Source organism: Doryrhamphus excisus, chromosome 7 (assembly GCF_030265055.1).
Source record: "Doryrhamphus excisus isolate RoL2022-K1 chromosome 7, RoL_Dexc_1.0, whole genome shotgun sequence".
Lineage (NCBI taxonomy): Eukaryota > Metazoa > Chordata > Actinopteri > Syngnathiformes > Syngnathidae > Doryrhamphus > Doryrhamphus excisus.
The window spans coordinates 19,041,128-19,068,667 of record NC_080472.1 but is presented as its reverse complement, the minus strand read 5'-3'; the positions used below and the strand labels follow the sequence as shown (position 1 = coordinate 19,068,667).

Here is a 27,540-nt window from a genome sequence, read left to right as displayed (position 1 = left end):
AAGGACCTTTACTATGTAACTGCTCATCATGTCGATATAATATATTTAGTGGAGGTATGGTGTGCAGTTTTTATTGACCCTGTCGGACAACCATAACAATATATTTATGATGGTGGTTTGCAATTGTGGACTATTTATAGTTTATAAATATTAAATTATAAAATTTATATATTTATATGTGGACTATTTAATATTTTCTTACTAGCAAAATAACTAAAATATAATGGGACTCCTCTGGAATTTTTCCATCAAATACACGCCATACCTCGATTAAACACCAAGTACAGTACCAGTGAAAATTTTTTTGAGACATTGAGAAATTGTCCACAACATTTTGACTGGTACTGTACACCCACGCCTACAAAATAACAAAAAAAATAATATAGTGTGCATTGAAATTGAGATAATTGTAATTATTCATTCTAAGGTAAGATAATTTGTGGCTCACACACACACACACACACACACACACACACACACACACACACTCTAAAAGCCAGCTTTACGACAGCTGCCAACGGCAATAGAATGAAAATAATGGGAGACGTGAGAGGGAGGGGAAAAAAAAAATGGATGGAGGAGAAAAGCCCATGTGGCCGAGAGGGAGATTCTCATCTTGGCTGGAATCAGCTGATGACACCCCCACCCTCTCCTCCGCTCCTTGTGCCCCTCCCTCCTTGCTACTTTATCTTTATATCCACTTTCTCCATGTCCAAGCATTCCACCTCCCGTCATCCTCTCAGAACGAGAGCTGAGGGGCAGACAGAGGCGGCGTACACACAAGCGTTACTATATTTGACAACACACACACACACACACACATACACACACACACACGCACGACTGCACAGGCATAGGGAGGCGGGCACACTGGAAAAAACAAGTGTAGACGCACACATCCTCGGACGTGTGCAGGAATCACAAAGCCGGAGCGTGACGCCAGCACCTTCTCTTCCTCTGTCCTCACACACACGTCTCGGATGGAGGACGGCATTGGACGTCTCATTCCAGCAAGGATCGGACTGGAAGACGTGGATTAAACCATCTCCATCCCTTCTTAGATTCCTCTCGTTCTTCCACAATCCCTCATTCCCTTCATCTCCAAGAGCTCCGAATGCAAGCAGGGGGATTGTCTTTATACATAAAGAAGGATTATTCTTGTTTTTTTTTTCCTGCAGGATTTTCAACATATGGATTCCCTTTTTCTCTATAACTGCTTGCCTTAAATTATAGGGATATTTTTTTTCCGTGAGTGATGTCGCTGTAAGGCTCTGAAATATTTAGTCCAGAGGTGAGTCCCACACACACGTCGCTTAACATTGATATTGACATTGATTATGTCTGCAAATATATTGCAGTACTTTGCAATGCATAGATTATGTATGGTGCCTTTAACTTTGAAATATTTCTTCATTATGTTACACTTGAAGTAAGTTTTTTTTCTGTTCATAAAGGTTGATTTTATTTCTGCATAATCTAATGATCTAACATAAACCTGTCTTTACTATAATCATATCAACAATATTTTTCAGTTCTGGTATCATTTTATTATGATTATCTCGAGCATTTAACAAATAAAAGAAAACATCTACGGTGCTGAGGTAGGGTGCGCAGCATTGCTATTATTTTGCCCTCTAAAATATAGCAAAATAAACACCACACCCCAAATAATACAACTAAAACAGAGATAATTTTCAATGTAACTTCTTTGTCTAAAAATGATCTGCTTTGCAGAGGTTGGGTGAGAAATTTGTGGAATGTTTCGAATAATTTTCTCCCTTCAATTTAGGGAAATAAACACAATGCCGCAATTAACAATAAAATAAATATTGTTTACTATGTAATTTTAAGTCTTGTGTGTGCTAAATAAACACCATACATCAGATAGCAAAAAAAAGTTTACTATGCAACTTCATAAACTTCTAAACATAATTTACTGAGCAAGTGTTGGGTGCGCTGTTTTTGTAATGATTCTTAATATTTTGCACTCCCCAAATGGAGCCTAATAAACACCACGCCTCAAATAATACTGTATATGTAAAGATAGTTTGCGGTGCAAGTTCACAGCCTAAACATAATCCACTTAGTGGAGGTTGGGTGTGCAGTTTTGGAATGTTTTCTAATAGTTTTCACCCACCAATGGAGCAAAATACACACCACACCTCAAAGAATACTGTATATATAGAGATAGTTTGCTGTGCAAGTTCACAGTCTAAACATAATTAACTTAGGGAAGTAGAGTGTGCAGTTTTGGAATGTTTTCTAATAGTTTTCACCCTCCAATGGAGCAAAATACACACCACACCTCAAAGAATACTGTATATATAAAGATAGTTTACTGTGCAACTTCACAGCCTAAACACAATCTACTTAGTGGAGGTTGGGGGTGCAGTTTTTAATGTTTTCTAATAGTTTTCTTTTCACCCTCCAATGGAGCAAAATAAACACCACACCTCAAATAATACCGGATATATATATATAGAGAGAGAGAGTTTGCTGTGCAAGTTCACAGTCAAAACATAATTAACTTAGGCAGGTAGAGTGTGCAGTTTTGGAATGTTTTCTAATAGTTTTCACCCTCCAATGGAGCGAAATACACACCACACCTCAAATAATACTATATAGTATATATAGATAGTTTGCTGTGCAAGTTCACAGTGTAAACATCATCAACTTAGGGAAGTAGAGTGTGCAGTTTTGTAATGTGTTACACCCTCCATTGATAAAAAACATAAATAAACACCATCCCTCAAACAGTAGAGAAATACAATGAAAATGGTTACTATGCACAATTTACACCGTCTATTGGACTCAAATAAACATCACACCTATATATATATATATGGTATTGAAATACAGTATATGTATGTTTGGAGGTGGGGCATTGCTATGTTATGCTGTTATACGTGACAACAATTGCACAGTGAACATGGCATTGACCTTTTGTGTCACACCAAGTGTGAGTCACATGAGCTTGATGCTATGCGTGTATGTGTGCGTACGGACGTCCGCTACACGAGTGTCATGGAAGCAAATGTGAGCGCATATTTTGGTTTCATTCGCTTGTCAACGCACACGTGTCGAGCTATCGTCACGTAGTTAGTGGTTTACCCGTGTGTGTGTGTGTGTGTGTCGTGTTCTGGCTGGAATAAGAATATCGATCTGCGGCGATGTGGATTGCGTGAACAAAGTGATCCCGCCGCTCCCGCTCGTGTGCGCAGGTGGGTCACATTTTGGCGGGAAATGGAGCAGAAACAGTTCAAAAGTGTTTTTTCACGGTGTGTAGGCATGTCGCTAGATGATTAAATGTGATCAATTAGGCAAATGGGGTGAGGGGGGTGGATGTGTTAATGCCTGACGCTTAGAAATCAAAAGGTTTTTGCGGCTGATTTGACGAGAGACAGATTACGCAAATTGCTGATTAACACTAAAAACCGTGCATTTATTATATAAATGGATGTTGACATTGAGTGTCGACATAGTAAAGGTTTAGTCCAATATGGTTTCAGTGTGTGACATCAAGGCTCACAGCAAGACGCTAGAAATCCCAGCGTGGAGAGAACTGGAAGAGAGCATAGCAAAGGAAAGAGGAGCCAGGAGGAGGTGTCATTTGATTCCCAACCTCCTCAATGCCCGACTGACTTTGACTGGCAAGCATTGACACGTGTGGCGGTGTGTGAATCTGCACATGGGCGCGGGTCAAATTGGTAAAAAAAGCTTTCTGGGAATAGCCATGATGTCATGGCGAGGCCCAAAAAGGTTTAAGGGCAAGGTGAGTGGGACATCTTCTGGTTTGGTCCAGCACCGTAGGTTAGCAAGACGGACATAGCGACAGCTAGTGCTAACATTATAGTCACATGTCATACTTGGTTAGCTTATTCCCTGGGAAAAAAAAAACGCAATCAAACAACGTATGGAGCTGACTTCCGAATAGTTGGCTAAGCTTTGTTTTCAGGCGTGTAGCAAAGCCTGAATAAAAAAAAAAATTCTAATTGACCATTTCTTTGAACAGTGGCGCAAACATTTAAGGATGATGAATTAAATTACATAATAATAACATTATAAATTATAATAAAAGGAAATGATTACATTTTTCATTATTATTATATTTTATTACTATTAACTATTACATTATTATATATATATTTATGTATTCTATTGCATAATATTGTATAATATTTTATATTATTATAACATAATAAATTATAATAAAATGAAATGATTACATTTTTCATTATTATTATATTTTATTATTACTATTAAGTACTACGTAATTTTATATATTTATGTATTCTGTTGCATAATATTTTATATTATATTATTATAACATAATTAAAATTATTTTAAAAATTAAAACAACAAACAATAATAAATAGTCAATACAATTCATATATTATAAAAGAAGAAATTTAATGATGCCCAAACTTTTTCAACCGCCAAAGGGTGCGGAGGACATTTTGATCGGTTTTATTTAGGAAAAAAAAGGCATTTTATATGTATACATACATAAATATGTATGTATTTAAAGCCACTATTGGTATTAACATGTATGCTAGCATGCACTACAATTGTTATATAGTTATTATTATCTTGAGCATTAACCGTAGGGGGCGCCAACCATCAATCACTTCCAACCATGAATGTACAGCATTTTGTGATTGGTTGTTTGTCTAATTTGCATACCCAATTAATCAATTAATCCTAATAGCAACTTCAAATATAAATTAATTCAAACTCACTTTGAAGTTCATTTCCTCTCTTTTTAGGTGTTTGGGCCCAGCAAGCCGCATTCGCCACCCTTGTGGAGGCCACAGGCATGGCCGCTTGACACCTCCCACTACCACCGCCTCTCCATCAGAGGAAGCTGTGCGCCATGGCCCCTCACAGCCACTCCCCCGGGGGCGTCGGGGCGTCCGGACCTGGTAGGCTACGTTGCCGCTCTGATTGATCCCATCTATTATACTCCCAAGTGTACGTGTGGTGGAGCGGACTGTTTTGACAGCTGCTTACGTTGGCGTGCTCGGAATACTTACACACACACGTACACACACACACACACACGTGCACACACACACAAGATAAGGGCACTGAACATGCAGTGGCCATAAGCTAAATCCCCCCATGAAATGCCACATTACTCCACAGTATCAGTGCCTGGATGCCAAACAGCAGGAAGACAACGGCCTCCAGCTTGTTTCCTTTCCTATCCTCATCTTTCCTTTCATCTTTCCTCCTTTTATATACGCGTTTGCTTTGATGTAACCTGACAAAATCTGCATACGAGGCATAAAGCAGACGCAAACTGAGGTGTTAATGTTTACAAGTCCTGTTCACGCACGTTCATATGGACAATTGGAAGATTTTTGGAAGATTGGCTCTACAAGAATGCAACATTATTTTTTTCAAAAGCACAAGGACAAATATCTGCCAATCTACTTATTTACTGTATTTTCTGGACTATAAGTCGCTCCGGAGTATAAGTCGCACAATGCCAAAACTGCATAATTAGGTAGAAAAAAACATACGTAAGTTGCACTGTAGTATAAGTCGCACAATGCCAAAAATCTATAATTAGGTAGAAAAAGACATACATAAGTCGCACTGGTGTATGAGTCGCACAAGGCCAAAAATGCATAATTAGGTAGAAAAAAACATACATAAGTCGCACTGGAGTATAAGTCGCACAATGCCAAAAATGCATAATTAGGTAGAAAAAAAACATACGTAAGTTGCACTGGAGTATAAGTCGCACAATGCCAAAAATGCATAATTAGGTAGAAAAAAACATACATAAGTCGCACTGGAGTAAAGACGCACAAGGTCAAAAATGCATAATTAAGTAGAAAAAAACATACATAAGTCGCACTGGAGTATAAGTCGCACAAGGCCAAAAATGCATAATTAGGTAGAAAAAAATATACATATCATTGGCTGTCTCGCCCGAAGACAGCTGGTGTAGGCTCCAGCATCTCCCTCGACCCTTGTGAGGATAAGCGGTAGAAAATGAATGAACTCAACTTTATGTTTATATGTTTTAAAAGATACACCCAATTGTGCTTATATTTTTTTGTTTTCCATCTCATCAAGTCGGCCATTTTTGTGGCGCGTGTTAGTGCATGTTGGATCTATTTTGTATATAAAGCTTATGTTCCAGTCCTTTTTGTTTCATTAGTCTAAATTACCCAAACCTCTTAGGAATATCAACCTCCCTGCAATGAAGTCAAAGGCAACCCGAGGCGACGATCGCCCTGCCAAAACTCCCTCCATTTCATATCCTTGTCTGGCACGTGTGAATGATATCTCTATCGTCTTCTACTCCGCCTCACTCCACTCATGGCGTCAAATCCTCCCCTAAATGAGCTCGGCTTGGGATTCTCGTGCCAGCCGACACGCGGGAGGGGACGGCGAGAGAAAGCGTCTAAGCATCTCATCTCATCTAAAGGGCTCCGAAGAGCGTCGCAATATGTTCAATCACTCCGTTGCTGAGTGTTCCATGGCATCACTTGCTTTTTCCCCCGGATGCTAATGAGGGAATTTGGCAGATGGAGGCGATAAGAATGATGATTGCTTTAATCCAAGGATATGGGAGGTCAAAGTTCAGCTTTAGGGAAGAACTCGTAAATGTTCATCCGTTGCAGTATCATGATCGTATCGGCAACTACTGGCCTTCTGGGGGGGGGATTCAAATGGGGGAGGGATCTTTTATCTTTTTTTTAATATATCTTTTATCCTTAGTGCGCAGACCTCACAGCAAGGAGACCAGGGTTCAATTCCACCCTCGTTTGTCTATATGTGCCCTGTGATTGGCTGGCCACCAGTCCAGGGTGTACCCCGCCTCTTGCCCGAAGACAGCTGGGATAGGCTCCAGCACCCCCGCGACCCTCATGAGGATAAGCGGTGGAAAAAGAATGAATGAATATTTTTACATTTAGGGCTGCAAGGCGGTCGAGTGGTTAGCGCGCAGACCTCACAGTGAGGAGACCAGGGTTCAATTCCACCCTCGGCCATCTCTGTGTGGAGTTTGCATGTTCTCCCCGTGCGTGCGTGGGTTTTCTCCGGGTATTCCGGTTTCCTCCCACATTCCAAAAACATGCTAGGTTAATTAGCGACTCCAAATTGTCCATAGGTATGAATGTGAGTGTGAATGGTTGTTTGTCTATATGTGCCCTGTGATTGGCTGGCTGGCCACCAGTCCAGGGTGTACCCCGCATCTCGCCCGAAGACAGCTGGGATAGGCTCCAGCACCCCTGCAACCCTCATGAGGAAAAGCGGTAGAAAATGAATGAATGAATGAATGATTTATCTTTTGTCGATGATCTTAAAAAGAGCAGAGCGCTCCTGTCATGTAAAGGATCTTTGACTCATGTGAACATACTGCTTCTCATTGAATTCATGATGATATTAGCCATTTGGTGAAGTCCAAATGGGACCCCTAAGAACAATTAGTAGAACATCCCTGGTGTAAACCCTTCCAACTTGCCCCAGCGTGTGCTTGTGTGTGTGTGTGTGTGTGTGTATAAGAGATTATTGCGGAGCTCTGACATGAGATGATGTGGGTTAAACCGAAGGGGACAAGGGGGGGGAGATGCTTACGGCAGCGCCTCTTCTCGCCTGTCTTAAACATCCCGGGTGCCTGGGTTGCTATGGCGACACGCTATTACCTTGTCAGGTGTTGATGTGGTGGAGCAGCTGCGACTTTGATAGTGCTCTAAATGCGCGTGTGTGTTGTGTTTTATGCCTTTCAAGCTAACCAAAACAAGCATACAGAGGAAATATTGTGACACGCTGCCACATGTTACAGACATATAACAGGAAGAGGCAACCATCCTCATTCATTTGTAGGATATTTCATTTAAGGCTTTTGTGGATGATGCTTTGATATCACATCATATTGACAGCTCATCAAAACTCCACCGTACATTGCAGGTGAACACCTAGCTGACCTTCGACCTAAGCTAACTTAACATTCATTTTCTACCGCTTATCCTCACGAGGGTCGCGGGGGTGCTGGAGCCTATCCCAGCTGTCTTCGGACGAGAGGCGGGGTACACCCTGGACTGGTGGCCAGCCAATCACAGGGCACATATAGACAAACAACCATTCACACTCACATTCATACCTATGGACAATTTGGAGTCGCTAATTAACCTAGCATGTTTTTGGAATGTGGGAGGAAACCGGAGTACCCGGAGAAAACCCACGCATGCACGGGGAGAACATGCAAACTCCACTGGGATAGGCTCCAGCAACCCCCGCAACCCTCGTGAGGATAAGCGGTAGAAAATGAATGAATGAATATTTTAACATTTAGGGCTACACGTCGGATGAGTGGTTAGCGCGCAGACTTCACAGCTAGGAGACGCTAGTTCAATCCCACCCTCGGCCATCTCTGTGTGGAGTCTCGCCCGAAGACAGCTGGGATAGGCTCCAGCACCCCCCGTTACCCTCATGAGGATAAGCGATAGAAAATGAATGAATGAATGAATATTTTAACATTTAGGGCTGCAAGGCGGTCAAGTGTTCAGCTCGTAGACTTCACACCTAGGAGACCCGAGTTCAATTCCACAAGCGTGGGTTTTCTCCGGGTACTCCGGTTTCCTCCCACATTCCAAAAACATGCTAGGTTAATTAGCGACTCCAAATTGTCCATAGGTATGAATGTGAGTGTGAATGGTTGTTTGTCTATATGTGCCCTGTGATTGGCTGGACACCAGTCCAGGGTGTACCTCGCCTCTCGCCCGAAGACGGTTGGAATACCTCCAGCACCCCTGCGACCCTTGTGAGGATAAGAGGTAGAAAATGAATGAATGAATGTTGGTGTAGTCTCCCTTTTTTAGTGGGGAACTGATATTTTCCTAAAACTAACCTAAGTTGTACTGCTGACTACTAAAGAGTTCAATTCCACCCTCGGCCATCTCTGTGTGGAGTTTGCATGTTCTCCCCGTGCATGCGTGGGTTTTCTCCGGGTACTCCGGTTTCCTCCCACATTCCAAAAACATGCTAGGTTAATTGGCGACTCCAAATTGTCCATAGGTATGAATGTGAGTGTGAATGGTTGTTTGTCTATATGTGCCCTGTGATTGGCTGGCTGGCCACCAGTCCAGCGTGTACCCCGCCTCTCGCCCGAAATCAGCTGGGATAGGCTCCAGCACCAAATGAAGAAAATGAATGAATGGCCAATAGGATTTGTGCATTGTTCACACATACTACTAGTATTACTACTACTATTATTAGAAAAAAAACAACAAAATGATAAAATCTTTAAATATTTCTCCTGTTTTCTCACTTAATCTACCACCTACTGTATCCGTATACTTTAAGCTAAGCAGAGGAAGTACATATTTGGTTGCCTTGTCGCCAAGTACTGAACCATTAGCGCCTCATTCCAAATTACAATAAAAAGGAAAACAATGCTTTGGAAATGAGGAATATCTTTCATTGACGGACAAAAAAAAACCCACACTAATGAACACATGTTTCCTTTTAGATCCTGTGTTTGTCATTAACATGGCGGGAACGTCTCATTGTAAATTAAAGAGTTAAGACCTCAGGACAGCTGGCAGGGCTCGTAATCAGATAGCGGCGAGTCCTCGGCCCGTTGTCGTAACGTGCGACCAGGAACGAGAAGCACCCGTGGCAATGACATCGTCGTCGGGGTCCAGTGTCACCCGGGGGGGGGGGCCCTTGGGGTATTAAATGTCAGACAGCTGATGCCCCGAGCTTCGTTGTCAAGACAACACTGGCTAAACATTCCAGTGTTTACGACCCGATTCCGTAGCAGACGTTCCAAAGGTACACTGCTCTTGATCGATGAACTAATCGGCGCTTTTCCCCGACACATGTCTGTGTTTCGTGTTAAAGGCCTCGCGTGTCTACCAGGCTGCATGTCGTCCTTTCGCTTTGTCTGCAAGATACAGCAAAGCAGAGGATTTGCAGCTAAAATAAGCCAAACAAACCTCCTCCTCCTCCTCCTCCTCCTTCATGAGAGCGGCTCAAACCTCTCATAAATGTTGAAAGTTATGGAGGGAGAGTGGGAGAGAGCAACACGAGAAGAGGAGGCAAAGCATGGAAGAAAGGATGCATGCATGGAGGAAAGGAAGGACGCCATTCGGGGAACGGTGGAGATGACAATTTGACGTTTTCACATTCCGAGGAAAGTTGCATCCTAAACACCGAACCGGCAACTCAAGTCGCAGTTGCGTAACTCCTACCTCCGACTGTCAGCTTAAATCTCGTCTCTAACCTGCGACGCTAAATTCAAAGCCACTGTGCGGCCAAATCCCTCGCATGAGCTTCCGCAACGAACATGTGGGGGGATTTTCTACTCTCTCGCTCCTGTGGAGAAGTGAGTCATTTTTGCACGGGGGGGAAGTGGATATTAGCGGTCACGGTTCACGGTCAGGTTGTGTCTACAGTGGCAGGTCTGAGGACAAGATGCTATCTCCAGACTCTTATCTATCATGTATGATGATACTCAGCTCTTATGTCGCTGAAGTGCATCCGATGTGGAATGAAATGGGAAGGCTGAGACGGAACGCGACATGATGGATATCCTGGAAAAATCCAGACTATGGAGAATTATTGATGGACCTTGAGACCTGAGTTCAATTCCACTCTCATCCCAATCCCATCCATTCATTTTCTACTGCTTATCCTCACGAGGGTCGTGGTGGGGGTGAAGGGTGGTGGGTGCTGGAGCCTATCCCAGCTGTCTTCAGGCGAGAGGCGGGGTACACCCTGGACTGGTGGTCAGCCAATCACAGGGCACTCTTGTCAAAATTTCAATTAAGCTGCACGGCGGTCGAGTGGTTAGGACCTCACAGCTAGGAGACAAGGGTTCAATTCCACCCTCAGTCATCTCTGTGTGGAGTTTGCATGTTCTCCCCGGGTACTCCGGTTTCCTCCCACATTCCAAAAACATGCTAGGTTAATTGGCGACTCCAAATTGTCCATAGGTATGAATGTGAGTGTGAATGGTTGTTTGTCTATATGTGCCCTGTGATTGGCTGGCCACCAGTCCAGGGTGTGCCGTGCGTCTCGCCTGAAGACAGCTGGGATAGGCTCCAGCGACCCTTGTGAGGAAAAAGCGGTAGAAAATGAATGAATGAATGATTAAATTAAATTAAATTAAATTAAATTAAATTAAATTAAATTAAATTAAATTAAATTAAATTAAATTAAATTAAATTAAATTAAATTAAATTAAATTGAATTAAATTAAATTAAATTAAATTAAATTAAATTAAATTAAATTACGAAAAAAGGTCAATATCTCATCAAGGCAGATTATGGGAAATAGCCAACGCCCCCTCTGGGATGAGCATCCACAGTCCAGGGCAGGGGTGGGCAAACTTTTTGACTCGCGGGCCGCATTGATATAACAAAATTTCCGGGGGGGGGGCAGACTATATATTTTAATATTTTACACGTAACAGTCCACCTGGTATTATTGTATCTGTAAAATTGTCATGCAATCTGCTATTATTATTTATTATTTTATATTTATATTTAAATATTTTAAAAATTATAAAATATTATAATTAAAATAATAATTATATTATTATTATGTAAAATATGCAAATACAACAATATTTTTATATATAATTAATATAATAATTAGCATTAATATAATAAATATAATAATCATAATAGTTTTAATAATAATATAATAATTATTATTTTAATTTTTATAATTATTATGTGCTTGTGTCTCTTTTTTCAGGAGCACTTTGTAAACAACAGACCATGTCAAACAACGAAATTGATACAACCATCAAAAGGTTGGCTCAGGCCATGATGCCAGGTTGTATGTTGAGTTTAAATGAAATACTTGGAAAGACTGGGCGGGCCGTATTCAAACACTTGGCGGGCCGGATGTGGCCCCCGGGCCGTAGTTTGCCCACCCCTGGTCCAGGGTGTACCCCGCCTCTCACCCGGACACCTACCCCCCCCCGGGACCCTCGTGAGGATAAGCAGTACAAAATGGATGGATGGAGAATTAATAATAAAAAATGGGGGGCACATTTCCAGAAGGACCATTAAGATTGTACTAATCAAGCTTCACCAACACAAAAACTGACGCTATTATAAACGGACACAACACAAAGATTGGTCAAAATTCATAAAAAGGACCACCATTTTTGTCCCGTGTTGGAACACCAGCTGGTTCCCCAATACGTTTGTCCATATAGATGAAAAAGGAGCTCTGCCGCACTGAGATATACAAGCTAATTCGCATGCAGATGATGCAACTGATTAATTCTGCCGCCGGGTGGAAGTTAAAAGTGCTATGTCTGTGTCTGGAGTGTTTTGTTTTTTTTTTAATCTCACACTTTGCGAGCACTCGGCATATGCACGCAACACACACTGATAAGACGGCATGGAAACAAAAGCTAAACCAGTCACGGAGGGAACGCATGTGAAATGATGGAGGATGGAGAAAATAAATCTCCTTATCCTAACGCAGCTTTCCGTTTTTCCCCCCCTTCTAGCTGTCCTCTGCCTGCTGGTGGCGCTCTTCAAGTCGGCTACCCCATGCCCCGCCCCCTGCGTCTGCTCCTCAGAGGGCCTGGTGGTGGACTGCGGGGGAAGAGGCCTCACCTCCCCGCCTCCCTTGCACCTCCTGCCTCCGGGGAGCCGCTTCCTCTCACTGGCCAACAACAAGCTCGCCTCGCTGGGAGCGTCTGCCCTGGCTAACCTCTCCTCTCTGGAGGTCGGTGTTTAAGTTTTTTTTTGCTGCAGTGGACAAGAATAAGGGATGGTTTGACAAAATGTTGCATGGGACGGCTGCCAAGACTCGGTAAAGTCAAGTGAAGCTGACACTTGAATCTTTACATAGTCGCACATTATGTGCACCCAGGGAAGGGATTTTTTTGCAGACATTTCAATGCAAAGGATTCAATGCAATCAAACAGCAAAATACATGACTTGTTTAGGCTTAGCAAAGCTAATACTTCCTGCAGCCCAAACGCTTATTGGACTTTTTCCTCAAGGAAATCTAGTGGACAAAAAAAGCAATGAAGCACTATTAATGAAAGATCAAAGCACTTACTATGCAACACTTTTACACTGCAATAATTGCCGCTAGAAAGCATTATTAACACCTTTCGAGAGCAGTGGTTCTCGAACTTTTTAACACTTTTCTACTACAGTGAAACCTTGGTTGTCATTCCATCCAAACAGTTTGACAAAAAACTAATCGTACAAAAAACATGGCAAGGTTTCCCATAAAAAGTAAATCCAAATATTTCACTAAAGACAGTTGAGAGTAGGCTGCACGGTGGATAGTGGTTAACATGCAGGCCTCGCTGCTCGGACACCCGAGTTCAATCCTACCTTCGAAGTTTGCAAATATTTCACTAAAGACAGTTGAGAGTAGGCTGCACAGTGGTCGAGTGGTTAGCATACAGGCCTCGAAGCTCAGAGACCCGAGTTCAATCCTACCTTCGAAGTTTGCAAATATTTCACTAAAGGCAGTTGAGAGTAGGCTGCACGGTGGTCGAGTGGTTAGCATACAGGCCTTGAAGCTCGGAGACCCGAGTTCAATCCCACCTTTGAAGTTTGCAAATATTTCACTAAAGACAGTTGAGAGTAGGCTGCACGATGGTGAAGTGGTTAGCATGCAGCCCTCGCAGCTAGGTGACCCGAGTTCAATCCCACCCTCAGAGTTGCATGTTCTCCCCGGTTTTCGCCGAGTACTCCGGTTTCCTCCCACATTCCAAAAACATGCTAGGTTAATTGGCGACTCCAAATTGTCCATAGGTATGAATGTGAGTGTGAATGGTTGTTTGTCTATATGTGCCCTGTGATTGGCTGGCCTCCAGTCCGAGGACAGCTGGAATAGGTACCAATGAATAACAGTTGAGAGTGCTAGCGAGACTGGGAACTCGATGTCCAGTGTGACCATCCCAAAGTAGATTGGCAAAGCCAATCCGTTCCAAAAGCAAACTGATTAGTTTGTTAAGTGAAATATTGTTCGAAAACCAAGGTCAAGTTTTTGGGTTAGGGTTAGGGTTAGAAAAACCACAATCCTACAAAAACCGGGATGTACCAAAACTGAAGACTTTGCTACCTCCACTAACAATCACAATACAACATATTCAATTTCAGCAAAGTGGTACTAATCATCATCGTTTCTAGGATTTTAGGATTCTAGCCTGTATGGTCCTGATGTGTTCCATCGTGTGTCACAGGAGCTGGACCTGTCCAACAACTACCTTGACAATTTGCCATCTGGATTATTTCGAGACATGATCAATCTGACCAAACTGACGCTACACAACAACTCCCTGACGGTCATGGACAAAGATCTCTTCCAGGTAATCACTGCATACACTCTTGTGGGATGTAAAAATAGAGATAACCTAAGAGAGGAATGGCCTCAATGTGTTCTGCAGGGTTTGGGGGGTCTCCAGAGTCTGGATCTATCACTAAACGGTCTAGCTTCTGTTCCTTTGGGAATCCTGGACGAGTTGCAGAGTCTCAGGTAACCCACATATCGCCACAAAGACACTTAAATATTGTTAGAATGTGTTGACTTTGAGTCCAAATGTCCCAAAAGGTGGCTGTCCCTGGCTGGTAACCGGCTTCACGGTTTGGAAAGGGCAGCGTTCGAGCCCCTGGCTCACCTCCAACACCTGGAACTGGGACAAAACCCCTGGGAATGCGACTGCAACTTGCGAGATTTCAAGCACTGGATGGAATGGCTTTTGTACAGAGGTGAGCGCTTGATTTATGACGCGGGAGCATGCAATTGGAAATCATCCCCCATCTCATTTGGGTGGAGCGCGTGTATGGTCCATGTCGGTCGGTACGTTGGCTTAGTACAGCTGCTCTCTCCTCATGTGTAAAAATTCTGCATTCACCTCAACGCCTCGTGCCTCGGCTGCACTGCTAATGAAGCTGCATCTCCTCGCCGCTTCGTTACCCTCGCTCTTCCTCCCACTCTCTTCTGCTTTGGTTCTGACCGGTAACCCCCAATCTTGGAGAACTTCACCCCTTCCAAAGACAGGCCGTTATTTTTATGCTAGGTTCAGATGTTGAATATAACATCTGCACACTTTAAAAAAACAAACCTTTTTAATGTTATTCCATTCCATTCGTTTATGGTCCGCTTATCCGGGTCCAGGTCGTGGGGGCAGAAGTCAGTAAGAAAGCCCATACCTCCTCCAGCCCCACTGGGAGGACGCCAAGGCGTTCCCTGGCCAGCTGTGAGACATGATCCCTCCAGCGTGTCCTAGGTCTGCCCCGGGGCCTTTTCCCGGCTGGGCATGCCTTGAACACCTCACCAGGGAGGCGTCCGGGAGGCATCCGGACTAGATGCCAGAGCCACCTCAACTGTCTCCTCTCCATGTGAAGGAGAAACGTCTCCCAAAGGACTGAGTCCAGCTACCCTCCAGAGGAAACTCTTTTCAGCCGCTTGTATCCGCAATCTCAATCATTTTCTACCGCTTATCCTCACAAAGGTCGTGGGGGTGCTGGAGCCTATCCCAGCTGACTTCAGGCAAGAGGCGGGGTACACCCTGGACTGGTGGCCAGCCAATCACAGGGCACATATAGACAAACAACCATTCACACTCACATTCATACCTATGGACAATTTGGAGTCGCTAATTAACCTAGCATGTTTTTGGAATGTGGGAGGAAACCGGAGTACCTGGAAAAAAACCCATGCATGCACGAGGAGAACATGGAAACTCCACACAGAGATGGCCAAGGGTGGGATTGAACTCAGGTCTCCTAGCTGTGAGGTCTCTGTGGTAACCACTCGACCACCATGCAGCCTAATTGAAATTTTGATAAGAGTGCCCTATGAGTGGAAGGCCACCAGTCCAGGGTGTACCCCACCTCTCGCCCGAAGACAGCTGGGATAGGCTCCAGCACCCCCGCTCCACCACCCCATAGACCCGGTCAGCTGAGTCGAGTCAGTCCGTTCACTCATGTTCACGTTCGTTCCGACTCAACAGTGCAACAACACGTGTTGACTAGTGGTGCGTCGTTCATGAACGAACAGGTCAAAAGAACTAGTTCTTTTGTGTGAATGGAATGAATGAGGTCACCGACAGTCTCGGTCTTTCAGTCAGCTAACCCCGCCCACGGGGTTAAGACAGGCAAGCATGCAGATAGTCCCGCCCTGGACTAGGAACGGTAAACTAACTCTCCAGCGAATCAAAAAAAAAAGCATTTGCAACTGAACAGACTGAACAGGTATTTTAGGGGCGGTGACCTCGTTCATTCCGTTCATAGAAAAGAACTAGTTATTTTGACCCGTTCGTTCACGACTGACACACCACTAAGTTTCCTTGCCTCTGTCACCAAAGCGCTTTGATGTATGAGGAGATAAGCCCAGTTGTGAATTGGTGCTAAATAAATATAAGACGCGAGCAAACTGAGGTGTGTGCTCAGTGAAGTATGACTCATCGCCTGGTGCTCCTTCCACACTTCCTGTCTTCTCCGCTTACTCTCAATTAATACTAAATGTCCTTTCTCCTCCAGGCGGCAAGGTGGACGCGGTGGAGTGCACGCTACCCAAAGAACTGAGGGGGCGAGACATCCGTGGCGTTCCCGTGGAAATGTTCGACTACTGCCTCCAGCTTGAAGATGAGAACGGAGGAGTAGGAGGAGGTGGTAGTTCTCCCTGCAGCAGGAGCAACCTTAACCCCAGCGGTGCACCACCAATTTCTGGTGGTGATGACTCCTCTACAAATTCAGGAGGAGGAGGAGGTGGTGGTGGCGGAGAGGCTCCTGCGGATTGCGTGCGTGCCCGCTACCGGCCTGTGAGCGTGCGGCGCGCCATCGGCACGGTGGTGATCGCCGGCGTGGTGTGCGGCATCGTTTGCATCATGATGGTGGTGGCCGCCGCGTACGGGTGCATCTACGCTTCTCTCATGGCTAAGTACCAAAGGGAGCTGAAGAAGAGGCAGCCGCTCATGGGAGACGGCGAGGCGGATGGGGACGACCGGGAGGAGAAGCAGATCTCCTCGGTGGCGTAGAGGAGAGGCTACGAGGGACAAGTTAGCTAAAGGGCTCAAGGAGGAGAAACAGAAAGTCATCCTTCCATGTCTTCCTTTTTCAATCTGTGTTCCACCAACCTTCATTCTCCTCTTTCAAAGCCTGCATATATTTTTTTAGCAGTCATCTCGCCTACTAACCACCTACTGATGCAGCTGCTGAACCAGCATGGTGGAGACAGCAAGACTATCATATGCAAACTATCATCACAACATGGATGATGGCGTTGATGGCCGGGGACTATGGAGTGTGCAGTTGATGGGACCAATGTCCAGATACATGAATGTGATCAAACCCCCTCGTTTTGAGGCTTGTCTAAGCCTCCAAAGAAGTCACCTAAACAAAGTTACATTGAAGTATATCACATTTATACTCATCTGAAAAGCAGTAGGAAGAAACTGAGCTTAACTGAAGCTCATGAGTCAACATAAAGTATCGACTGTTTTGCCGCAGACAGATATTTCAGCTTCTCTCTGGACCGTCTCAGGACCTACATTGACATAAAATTGATGTACAGTGGTGCCTTGGTTAAAGTCATTAGTCTGTTCTACTCAAACCAAAATGGACTCTAACCAAAACATATTTTCCCACAGAAAATAATGTAAATCTAATTTATATGTTCCAGAAACTCAAAAATGTTAACACAAAACACATTTTTTAGACAATAAATATAGTTCTAAATTATGAAAAAATCATGATAACCTAGCCTTGACACATTCACACACCTCTGAAATGACAACGGTCTTAAAAATTTAAGTCGAAAAATTTGGAGGTCTTGAACGCTTGTCTCGGTACGGTCCATCGCCTTTGTCGTTTTGTGCGGCATGAGTTTGTGGCATCGTGTATCGCTCTACAACTCTGATACAAACATCTTAAATATCCAGATAATTGAATGTGATAAAACGCCTCGTTTTGAGGCTTGTCTAAGCCTCCAAAATGCCCGTAGGGATGTTAGAAGTCACCTAAATAAAGTTACATAGACGTATATCACATTAATACTCGTTTGAAAAGGAGTAGGAAGAAACTGAGCTTAACTGGAGCTCATGAGTCAACATACAGTATCTACTGCTTTGCCGCAGACATGATGTTCAGATATTTCAGCTTCTCTCCGGACCGTCTCAGGACCTACATTGACATAAAATTGAGGTACAGTGGTGCCTTGGTTAAAGTCATTAGTCTGTTCTACTCAAACCAAAATGGACTTTAACCAAAACACATGCAAAAATCATGATAACCGAGCCTCGCCGACACATTCACACACTTCTGAAATGACAATGGTCTTATTTTTAAGTCGAAAAATTCTGAGGTCTTGCACGGTTGTCTCTGTACGGTCCATTGCCTTTGTGTTTTGTGCGGCCCATGTGTTTGTGGTATTGTGTATCGCTCTACAACTCTGATACAAACATCCTAAAAGGCCGGCATTCGTCTTGTGTGGGTGATCCAACATGGCAGCGTAAACAAACCGGGTGAATACAAGCCAAGGCAAAATTTTGGTTGTTAACCAAAAAATTTTGTGGACTTTAACCAAGGTACCTCTGAAAAACTTCGTCTTTTTTGACCCACGGGGGGTCAAAGTCTCCCGCAAAGATCCATTTAGTGACTTTCCAGCACTTTATCTCTCTAATCACCTTGTCTACATTTTCTCCCCTTTTATTTTCTACAACTTTACGGATGCGTTAATGTGTGTTAAAAGAGCTAACAAGGGATTGATGCTGCTATTACCCCCCCACCCATCCCTTTATCTTTCCATTCATCTTTCTATCTACAGTATATATGAAGAGGCACCCCTGCCCCCATCTATCCATAGGCAATACGCAATGGAAGAGGATTTGATTGACTTTAAAAACTTTATTTAAAACTTTCATTGCATATTGCACTCTGTCCCCTCTTATTTTAATTGGCGGTTGATAAAGCTGTAATAATAATAATAATAATAATAACCATGTGTTATATATCTATATTAACCTCTACCACATGTTACCAATGCACAATGTTTGTCCTTTGTTGTGTATGTTTTCTTGCTCATTAGCGTTTCATTTCATTGTGCTTCGTGTTTTGACAGGGTTTGATTGCCCAAATAGGTGGAGAATATGTGGCCATGTTTAGTCATATTGGACAAATTTGATGTAAAACTGCATAAACAGTAAGGTCCAAAGTCTGTCCAATGAAACCTCCTGGTCTGAAGGTCTCGTGCTGTTGCTAGCTAAGTATCTTAGCTCTTATAGCCCGTGCGTGCAAGAATAATAAATTCTAGTTTGGTACTTTCACTGCCCAAAGCTGGGTAGTGGTGGTGATGGTGATGTGTTGTTGTTATGATGATGATGATAAAAGAAGCATTTCCTGGTACATATGCATTGACTGGAATAAAAACATATCACACCGACTTGTGTCTATTTGATGAGACAAACACAGAGAAGTTATAATATAAGTGAGTAAACCCACACAGGGAGTTCATGTTTATCCTGTTCTTTCAAAACACCGTCCTTCTCATCTCCTCTGGCTTTATCTGTTGTCCATTTATCTTCCTGACACATCTTTCCTCATCATTTGGAGTGTTTTCACCTTGCTTTTTTTCCGACACATCTGTGCCCCTTTTTGTCTGATATCCTTTTTGTCCTTCTCTTTTTAATTACAACCGCTAACCTACCTTTGGATTCCTGTGTCTGTTCTGAGGGCAACATTTTCAGAAAGCTCCACGCTCCGTTCTTCTTATTTAGAATATAATGAGGCTCTGACATTTTTACATTGGTGTTGTTCATTAGCGACTCTTAATTGACCATAGATATGAATGTGAGGGTGAATGGTTGTTTGTCAATAAGTGTTCTGTGATTGGCTGAACACCAGTCCAGGGTGTACCCCGCCTCTCGCCCGAAAAGACAGCTGGGATAGGCTCCAGCACCCCCCGCGACCCTCGTGAGGAAAATAAATGGATGGATGTTCATACTCCAGCACTGCACAATGAATCGGTACTTGTATTGTATATTTCCTAGCTAGCCTTTTCAGTGTTAAGCTGCTGTGTGATGAGTTTTGCGTTTGTTGGAAGACGACACTGTGATGCAGACTGTTCAATTGGTCAATGACATCCTGCGATTTCCAACGGGTTGACATTGTAGAGGTCGAGTGGTTAATGCGCAGACCTCACAGCTAGGAGACTCAAATTCAATCCCACCCTCGGCCATCTCTGTGTGGAGTTTGCATGTTCTCCCCGTGCATGCGTGGGTTTTCTGCGGGTACTCCGGTTTCCTCCCACATTCCCAAAAACATGCTAGGTTAATTGGCGACTCCAAATTGTCCATAGGTATGAATGTGAGTGTGAATGGTTGTTTGTCTATATGTGCCCTGTGATTGGCTGGCCACCAGTCCAGGGTGTACCAAAGTCGGTTGGGTTAGGCTCCAGCAGTTGAGAAAATGCCAGAAGTGTTCTTCCATCTTTAAGGACACACTCGGGCTGGGTTTGACTTGCCTTACACCTTTTCAATAGTTATATGTACTAGGACTTGTTTTGCATCAGTTATTGTCATTGCGTATGACTGATTAGCTCATAAAAGTCTGGCTCATTGGTTTTCCCGGTGTCCAGAATTGCAATGGTTAAATTCCCAAAGGGCTGGGAGGTGAATAAAGCAGGAGGGTTCATTTATAGGTGACAGCAAACAACGCATTACCACCAACTGAACGCAATACTCGATTGAGGTTTATTTTAAGGCAAACACTGACCTCTACCGGTTGTCAGGGGAGTTGCAATCTGCGAAGTAGTGGATTAAGCCACTATTTAATAACCAGGGGCGTCACTAACGTTAAAAAAAATCCATAGAACAAGTAAGGAATAAGAACCGGGATATAACTTTCCCACTTTTGGACAGATTTAGTAGAGATACTCAATTGTTTTAGGCCACCATTAAATGTACACAAGTACACACAGCTCTGCAACCATTCTGTCCAGTGGACAGTGATCAATGATATAATAATCATTATGATATTATTAATTAGCCTATTATTATTACTATCATTATTATTCTTCTTCTGATTATTAGTACTACTAGTAGTAGTAGTAGTAGGCTAGTATTAGCCTGCTTATTGGCTTGCTTATTAGCCTCTTTTTGCCCTATTATATACAATTTGTCAGACATTTTTTTTTGTAAAAAATTTCAAATCTATAAAAAAATTAAAAAATCAATTAAAAAAAATAGCAAAATATTTAGGGGGCTTAAGAAAATTTTCACCATTTATTTTAGGAGGTTTGAAGCCCCCCTAAAATAGGCCTAACGACGGCCATTGTTAATAACACAATAATGCTTATGACCTTGTGGCTTTAAATAAATCAAACCAAAACTGAGCAAGCCGATATCAACGATGAATGTGTGAGAAGAACTTTAAGAAAGAATAACCCCCCTTTTTTTTTTTTTAGAAATCCCTTAGAAAAAAAAGAGTTTTGTTGTCCTACTCTACCTCCAGCGATGGCTGTTTTCTTGCCCACTGTCACAGTGATGGCAGTGGTGGCGATCACGATCCTTCCGGCTGGAAGTAGAGCAGCACAAATACACAAATAAGTGGGTGTCATTGCGATCATAATAATAATAGGTCGGGCGACATAAAAGGTATATTGTACTACACGTGCTAATAAATGTGTATTGACATATGCATTGCAAACATAGAGTACATGCATGCATCCATTACATTGATTTGCTGTCCTTATATTGAATATTAATTATGCGTAAATGTATCCAATCCCTTTATAGGTGATCGTGTAGCACCCTGCATGTAGAAGAACCTACATGCTTCCAAAAAGAGGAGAGGAGGTTTCTTACATGAACGTTTATGTTCATGCCAGAAATAAATCAACTAAAAATAAGGCTTTAAAGATATAAAAAAGATAAAAAAAAAAAACAAGGAGTCATGCTATGCAAAGTTAAGAAAACCCAAACGGCAGCATGCCAAGTAACATTTTTCCTCTACCCTCCTCCTCTTCCTCCCCCTGTACTCCCCCTCCCTCCTCCGCTCGTGGTTCCATCTCCTCTGTGCTCAAGGTGGCGCTATAGTCAGCGTCATAGTCCCTGAATATGTCTGGACACAACACATTGTTTAACAGACACAAATATGTGTGTGTGTGTGTGTGTGGGTTCTGTCCGTTACCTCTGGTGTCCTGTCGGGGCATGTAGTACAGAAACTGTTCAGCAGGGTACTCGGCTGCCCGGCGGTACCACAGCGGGAAGTGGTCCAACGTGAACATGTTCTCCTTGTCCGTGGATGTCAGAAAGGACCTAGAAGACACCCGGTCAATGATATGACATCATGTGGTTGATGTATCACTGCATATCATAGCAAGAAGCCGGATGTCATGCAAGTATGTGTATTCTTAGCTAGCATATTACTGTTAACCACAGTAGCTCATACTGCTTTCCAACATGGCCACTGAAAGTATATTTAATGGTGCTACTACAAGTAAATTAAGTAGGAAGTGCTATGATCTTTTGATAATCACTGCTGCAACCGTCTTAAAGATCAATAAAGTATCGATCTATCTGACTCTGCATGATTTATTTCATTATTTTAAGACCAATACTGCATAACATTAAATAATCCAGTTTCATTTAGAAGTAAATATATGGACATCCACTAGAGGGCGTGGTTTCCCACTTTTATTCTAATGTTCCATTGTGGAGTATTAGCAGGCTAATCTGTCTAGACTTTGTCACCCTTACTCCAGTGATTCTCAAAGTGTGGGCGGCATCCCACTGGTGGGACGTGATGGTACTGCAGGTGCGCCATGATAGGTCATTAAAAATATGATTCATTTTTGTAAATATTGTTTTTTAAATTATTTTTATTGTAAAATATTTATTGCGGGACTGCACGGCGATCGAGTGGTTAGCGCGCAGACCTCACAGCTAGGAGACCAGAGTTCAATTCCACCCTCGGCCATCTCTGTGTGGAGTTTGCATGTTCTTCCCGTCCTCGTGAGGATAAGCAGCAGAAAATGAATGAATGAATGAATGAATATTTATTGCACTATTAAAAAAAATATTTATATGCCTAAGTAATAAGCTATTGAGTGTTATTGACCTGTCACAATATTTTAGGAACCTTATATAGATTATGATTGGAACGTAGCTCTCTGGTCATCATGCCATGCTTTTAATCTGGAGCCCAGATTAAAAGTTTGGGCTTCCTTTATCCCCCTGCTTTCATTCCAATCTTGAATCTTTATAATAATAATAATAATAATAATAATAATAATAATAAGTTAAGTGCTTTTGTGCTGTTTATAGGACAAAGGTGGGCTGCTGACATTTTTTAGATTTTCAAGTTTGCCTTACTCACTTGCCAACTCTCTTTTCAATGCCACTGTATCGCTGGAACCTCATCAGACCGGAGCGAGTACCCAGGAAGGCAGTTTCCATGCCCTCATCCATACTAGAAGACAAAATAGATGCAGAAATATTAAACAGGAACTAAGATTTAAAAGTACAGTACTGCATTTGGGGGGCGACGACTCACCCGGCCGCGTTGAGCATGAGGGCCGTCCAGTAAGCTTCCATGGGCGCCGTCACCACCGCGTCGAAAAGAGTTTGCTGCAAGAGTTGCACGTCACCTGCAGAGAAAAAATGATATCTTATCAGGAAGCAGTTAATTAAACACCGAAGAGTCCTGACTTACAATCCAGGTCTGGTTCTTTGCCCGTCAGGTATCTGACCACAGCCTGCAGCTGGCTCAATTTGCGATGCGCCGGGTCGATGTCGGTCTCACAGTAGGTCCTGCAGGATTTTAGAGATACTTCAATAGACCGACGTAGAGTAGTACTGTCCTTCTACTACTGTGTTTCTACTCACCATTCGCTGGCTATGGTCAAATCAGGTGCTATTAAATCATGAAGACCTGCACAACCGAGGAACATTTAGCATGGAATGGAGTACAAAGCAAAATAAAAGGCTTACCTTCTTCAACTGAGACGTTTCCAATGAATATATACTGTCCATTTCCTCTTGTTAGTACGATACCAAGGCTGACAGACGGAGAAATACACGGAATTGACTGACAAATAAACAAAACATCAAACAAAACAATGTAATCCAACCTGAAAGGTGTCTCGTTGATGCTGGTGTAGAAGTAATCATTTTTCAGGAACATGACTCGTTTCTGATCAAAAGAGAGAAATGACATGTACAACATAAAAATAACTGGTGGATTGACGACCACAATGTACCCTACAAGGCATCTAATGGAAGTGGATGGAAAGTACAAAGTAAGAGTGTATGTAGGGGCTACCTCAATGACGATGAAATATCAATAATTGAAAAAAAAAAAACAGAAAAATCTAACATTTTGGCCCATAAAGTTATAAAAAAAAATGTCTACTCACTCCTTTGTCCACTGAAGTTCTCACATCTAAGGACAAGGTACCGGTTTCTCCTTTGACCATGGCCGTCCTCAGCTGCAAGGACACAAATGAATGAATGAATTCTTCTAGTCCTGAACCACTTCTCTTAATCCGAGTCAAGTCCTCAGTCATTGATGTCAAGTCCAAGTCTTTCTCACCATCTCTTCCATGTCCTCCCATTCCACCTCGGACAAATCCACGCTGTTATAATTGGGTTTGGGCTTCAGCTTCTTCCCCTCTTTGTACTGACAAACGTAGAAAAACATTAAAAAAGTGTTTTTTTTTAATTGAATAGGCATCTTTAAAATGCAAGTAGTTCACCAGAGGTCGAAGGTCAGGATGAGACAGGATGTAGCCGTTGTTTGTGATGAGGTAGGCGTAACCGTGGACACCCAGCTAAGAAGACACACAACAATTGTCATAAACTGGTGGCTAATATTGAGGCAAAGCAGTGAAATGACCAGTGTTGGGCACGTTACTTTAAAAAAGTCATGAGTTATAGTTACTTCACCAAAAAAGTAAGTTGGTAAGCAAGTAAAGTTACTAACTGAGTTACTCCACTACAAAAGTAACTAGTTACCAGTAAAAGTAACTATTCCCCCCATCATTTTTACCTTTCATCTCAACGAGGTTAAAGTAGTGTCTGTACTTCCCTTTAGCTAACGCTGTATTCTCATTAGACGTGCTCTAAACACCCGCCCACATAAGTTCTCTGATTGGCTGAAGACGCAATCTTAACCAATCCTCATCGTTTATGTGCTCTAAACACCCGCCCACCTAAATTCTCTGATTGAAGACGTAATCTTAACCAATCCTCATCGCTTATGTGCTCTAAAAACCCGCCTACTTAAGTTCTCTGATTGGCTGAAGACGCAATCTTAGCCAATCTTCATCGCTTATGTGCTCTAAACATCCGCCCACTCAAGTTCTCTGATTGGCTAAAGACGCAATCTTAGCCAATCTTCATCGCTTTATGTGCTCTAAACACCCGCCCACTCAAGTTCTCTGATTGGCTAAAGACGCAATCTTAGCCAATCCTCATCCCTCTCCCTTGTCACTCTGCAACACTCAATGTAACGGAGTGTCGAAAATAGTAACGGCGTTATACTGACAGCAAGAATAATTAGTTAGATTACTTAGTTAATTAGTTATGTTACTGAAAAAACGGCGTTAGTAATGCCGTTTATTTAAACGCCGTTATTCCCATCACTGGAAATGGAAATTTTTCACCTTGTATCTGGGCGCTAATCTCATCAGTTCTCTCAGCGCGACGTCCGTCCCCACAACTCCCAGCAAAATTCCATGAGACAGCTACAAGAGACAAATGGCAAAAACTTCATAATAATAAAATCATCTGCTGTTCATCTAAAAAAAAATTAAAAAATCCCTACCGTCTCTTTTTTCTTGCTGAACACCGGCATGGCCACCGAGGTCATCAGGAGCAAACTCTGAGCTTGACTGTTGAACAACTGCGACACAAAAATGAAGCTAAACTCGTAACAAATACGTCTACTGGGTGTGGTGGTAGTTCTTTTTGCTGTTGTTTTGCTATTAAAATAACTATTAGCTATGCTAGTGAAAGGGCTACGCTAACTAGATGCTAAGCTAAATAAAAATGTCTCTCGTATGACTGATTTACCTCTTTAGTGCTTGGTAACTGGGGGGGGGGGTGAAAGGAAAACACACATGAAAAATGGCGGCTAACAAGATGGCGGCATAGTATTCAATTATAAAAGTACTACAGTATTAACTACTAATGGTACAAAAAATCATGTCAATATTTCTGCTGAAGACTTTTATCAGTTGAAATAACACATTATGAACTTTTCATTCAGCTTGTTAGTGGTTTCTTACAAGCATGCTAATGTTAGCAACAGTCTGCTAGCCTAAAGGGTTTGTTTAAAGTTGTGTGGGCTCATAATATGCGCTTCAAAGTTCTAAAAATGCTAAATAAATGCTATAATTCATTGCTAACCAGTCTTACAACCAATTAGCTAAAAATGTCATGTATATGACAAAAAATTAAAATAAAAAAATTTAAAATACAAAATAAATAATAATTTAAATAATTATAAATTAAAATATAATAATAGATTAATAATTTAATTAATATTAATATATAATATATAATAATATATTAATTACAAATATTTAAATTAAATTAAATAAAAAACAAATAAATTATATTAGGAAAGCAGGAAGTGAACAAATGTAACAGTTACTGATTTTAAAAGTACCAGATGGAGGGGTAGGATTTAATAAGCTTTGCTTCTTCCTACTCCTGATTATGTGATGCATTCAATTGTAATCTGATTTGATGAGTTATGGATACAAAGATAAGTGGGAATTTTTTTCCAAAATGGCCGTGACCTACCACACTGTCCATGTAGGCCTCAGTCCAGATGATGTCGTGGTCGTGGTTGATGACCATGGGCCTGCTGAGAACATGCAGGTACTCCATGACATTTTCTTGCACGTCAGCTAGCGTGGATACATGTGTGTAGTAGCCTGCAACACAAACACACACATACACACACAATCACATTTAAATGGAATATTTTCATTTTGTTTTTTTTGGCATTGCGGTGCGGTAAACCTATTATCAGACATGAAACATTGTAATCCCCAAACGGCTGAGCCGTTTTGGGCTCCTTGTTGTACAAGTGAGTGACGTCAGTGGGTTACCTGCTGAGATGTTCTATTTGCTAAGCACTATTCGTTTCCAATGATGACTTCAATTCAAGGCCTTTTGTGTTTGGCTGAACAGAAGCGAGCACATCTGTTAGCCAAGGCTGTGTTTACAGTATATGTATTCTGATAATCTGCTATTTAATCCCAGGTTTTCATGGACTCCCGGGAGGCTAGAAGGTGATTATTTTTTTGGTCTTCTGCTGTAATTCCATGTTATTCGCAAGAGGGCAGCGCTTTTTTTTCCCCACTCCCATGTATTGCTACCTGAGGATGGAGGACAATTGAGGGAACAGTGGAAGGGAACTCAACTAGGGAAAGAAAAAAAGACGATTAATTCTACCGCTTTTTCCTCATGAGGGTCGGGGGTGCTGGAGCCTATCCCAGCTGTCTTCGGGCGAGAGGCGGGGTACACCCTGGATTGGTCGCCAGCCAATCACAGGGCACATATAGACAAACAACCATTC

The 27,540-nt window shown here is 42.4% G+C and overlaps 2 protein-coding genes across 4 annotated transcripts in view; one reads left to right on the top strand and one right to left on the bottom strand.

Annotated features, from left to right (window-relative positions):
* Positions 1–27,540, bottom strand: part of cacna2d4a (calcium channel, voltage-dependent, alpha 2/delta subunit 4a) — a 64,210-nt gene that overhangs the window by 21,719 nt on the left and 14,951 nt on the right. The window contains exons 15-29 of one of the 2 annotated variants that reach the window (XM_058077918.1): positions 26,760–26,893; positions 26,025–26,042; positions 25,777–25,854; positions 25,616–25,696; positions 24,707–24,781; positions 24,544–24,630; positions 24,368–24,439; positions 24,083–24,144; positions 23,943–24,010; positions 23,838–23,883; positions 23,665–23,762; positions 23,506–23,599; positions 23,329–23,421; positions 22,141–22,268; positions 21,457–21,525 (exon numbers count right to left, since the gene is read on the bottom strand). In XM_058077918.1, coding sequence (XP_057933901.1) covers positions 21,457–21,525; positions 22,141–22,268; positions 23,329–23,421; positions 23,506–23,599; positions 23,665–23,762; positions 23,838–23,883; positions 23,943–24,010; positions 24,083–24,144; positions 24,368–24,439; positions 24,544–24,630; positions 24,707–24,781; positions 25,616–25,696; positions 25,777–25,854; positions 26,025–26,042; positions 26,760–26,893 — 1,203 coding nt within the window. The remainder of the gene's footprint in view (positions 1–21,456; positions 21,526–22,140; positions 22,269–23,328; positions 23,422–23,505; positions 23,600–23,664; positions 23,763–23,837; positions 23,884–23,942; positions 24,011–24,082; positions 24,145–24,367; positions 24,440–24,543; positions 24,631–24,706; positions 24,782–25,615; positions 25,697–25,776; positions 25,855–26,024; positions 26,043–26,759; positions 26,894–27,540) is intronic. The other variant, XM_058077919.1, reaches the window with a different exon arrangement.
* lrtm2a (leucine-rich repeats and transmembrane domains 2a) lies at positions 720–19,818 on the top strand. 2 transcript variants are annotated; one of them, XM_058077933.1, is made up of 7 exons: positions 720–1,291; positions 4,767–4,922; positions 12,492–12,712; positions 14,193–14,318; positions 14,397–14,485; positions 14,561–14,718; positions 16,495–19,817. In XM_058077933.1, exons 2-7 carry the CDS (start codon positions 4,874–4,876, stop codon positions 16,989–16,991), a joined length of 1,140 nt encoding a protein of 379 aa, XP_057933916.1. In that variant the 5' UTR covers positions 720–1,291; positions 4,767–4,873; the 3' UTR covers positions 16,992–19,817. The 2 variants fall into 2 exon arrangements, with proteins under 2 accessions (XP_057933916.1, XP_057933915.1); XM_058077932.1 differs by having other exon boundaries at positions 14,193–14,485; positions 16,495–19,818.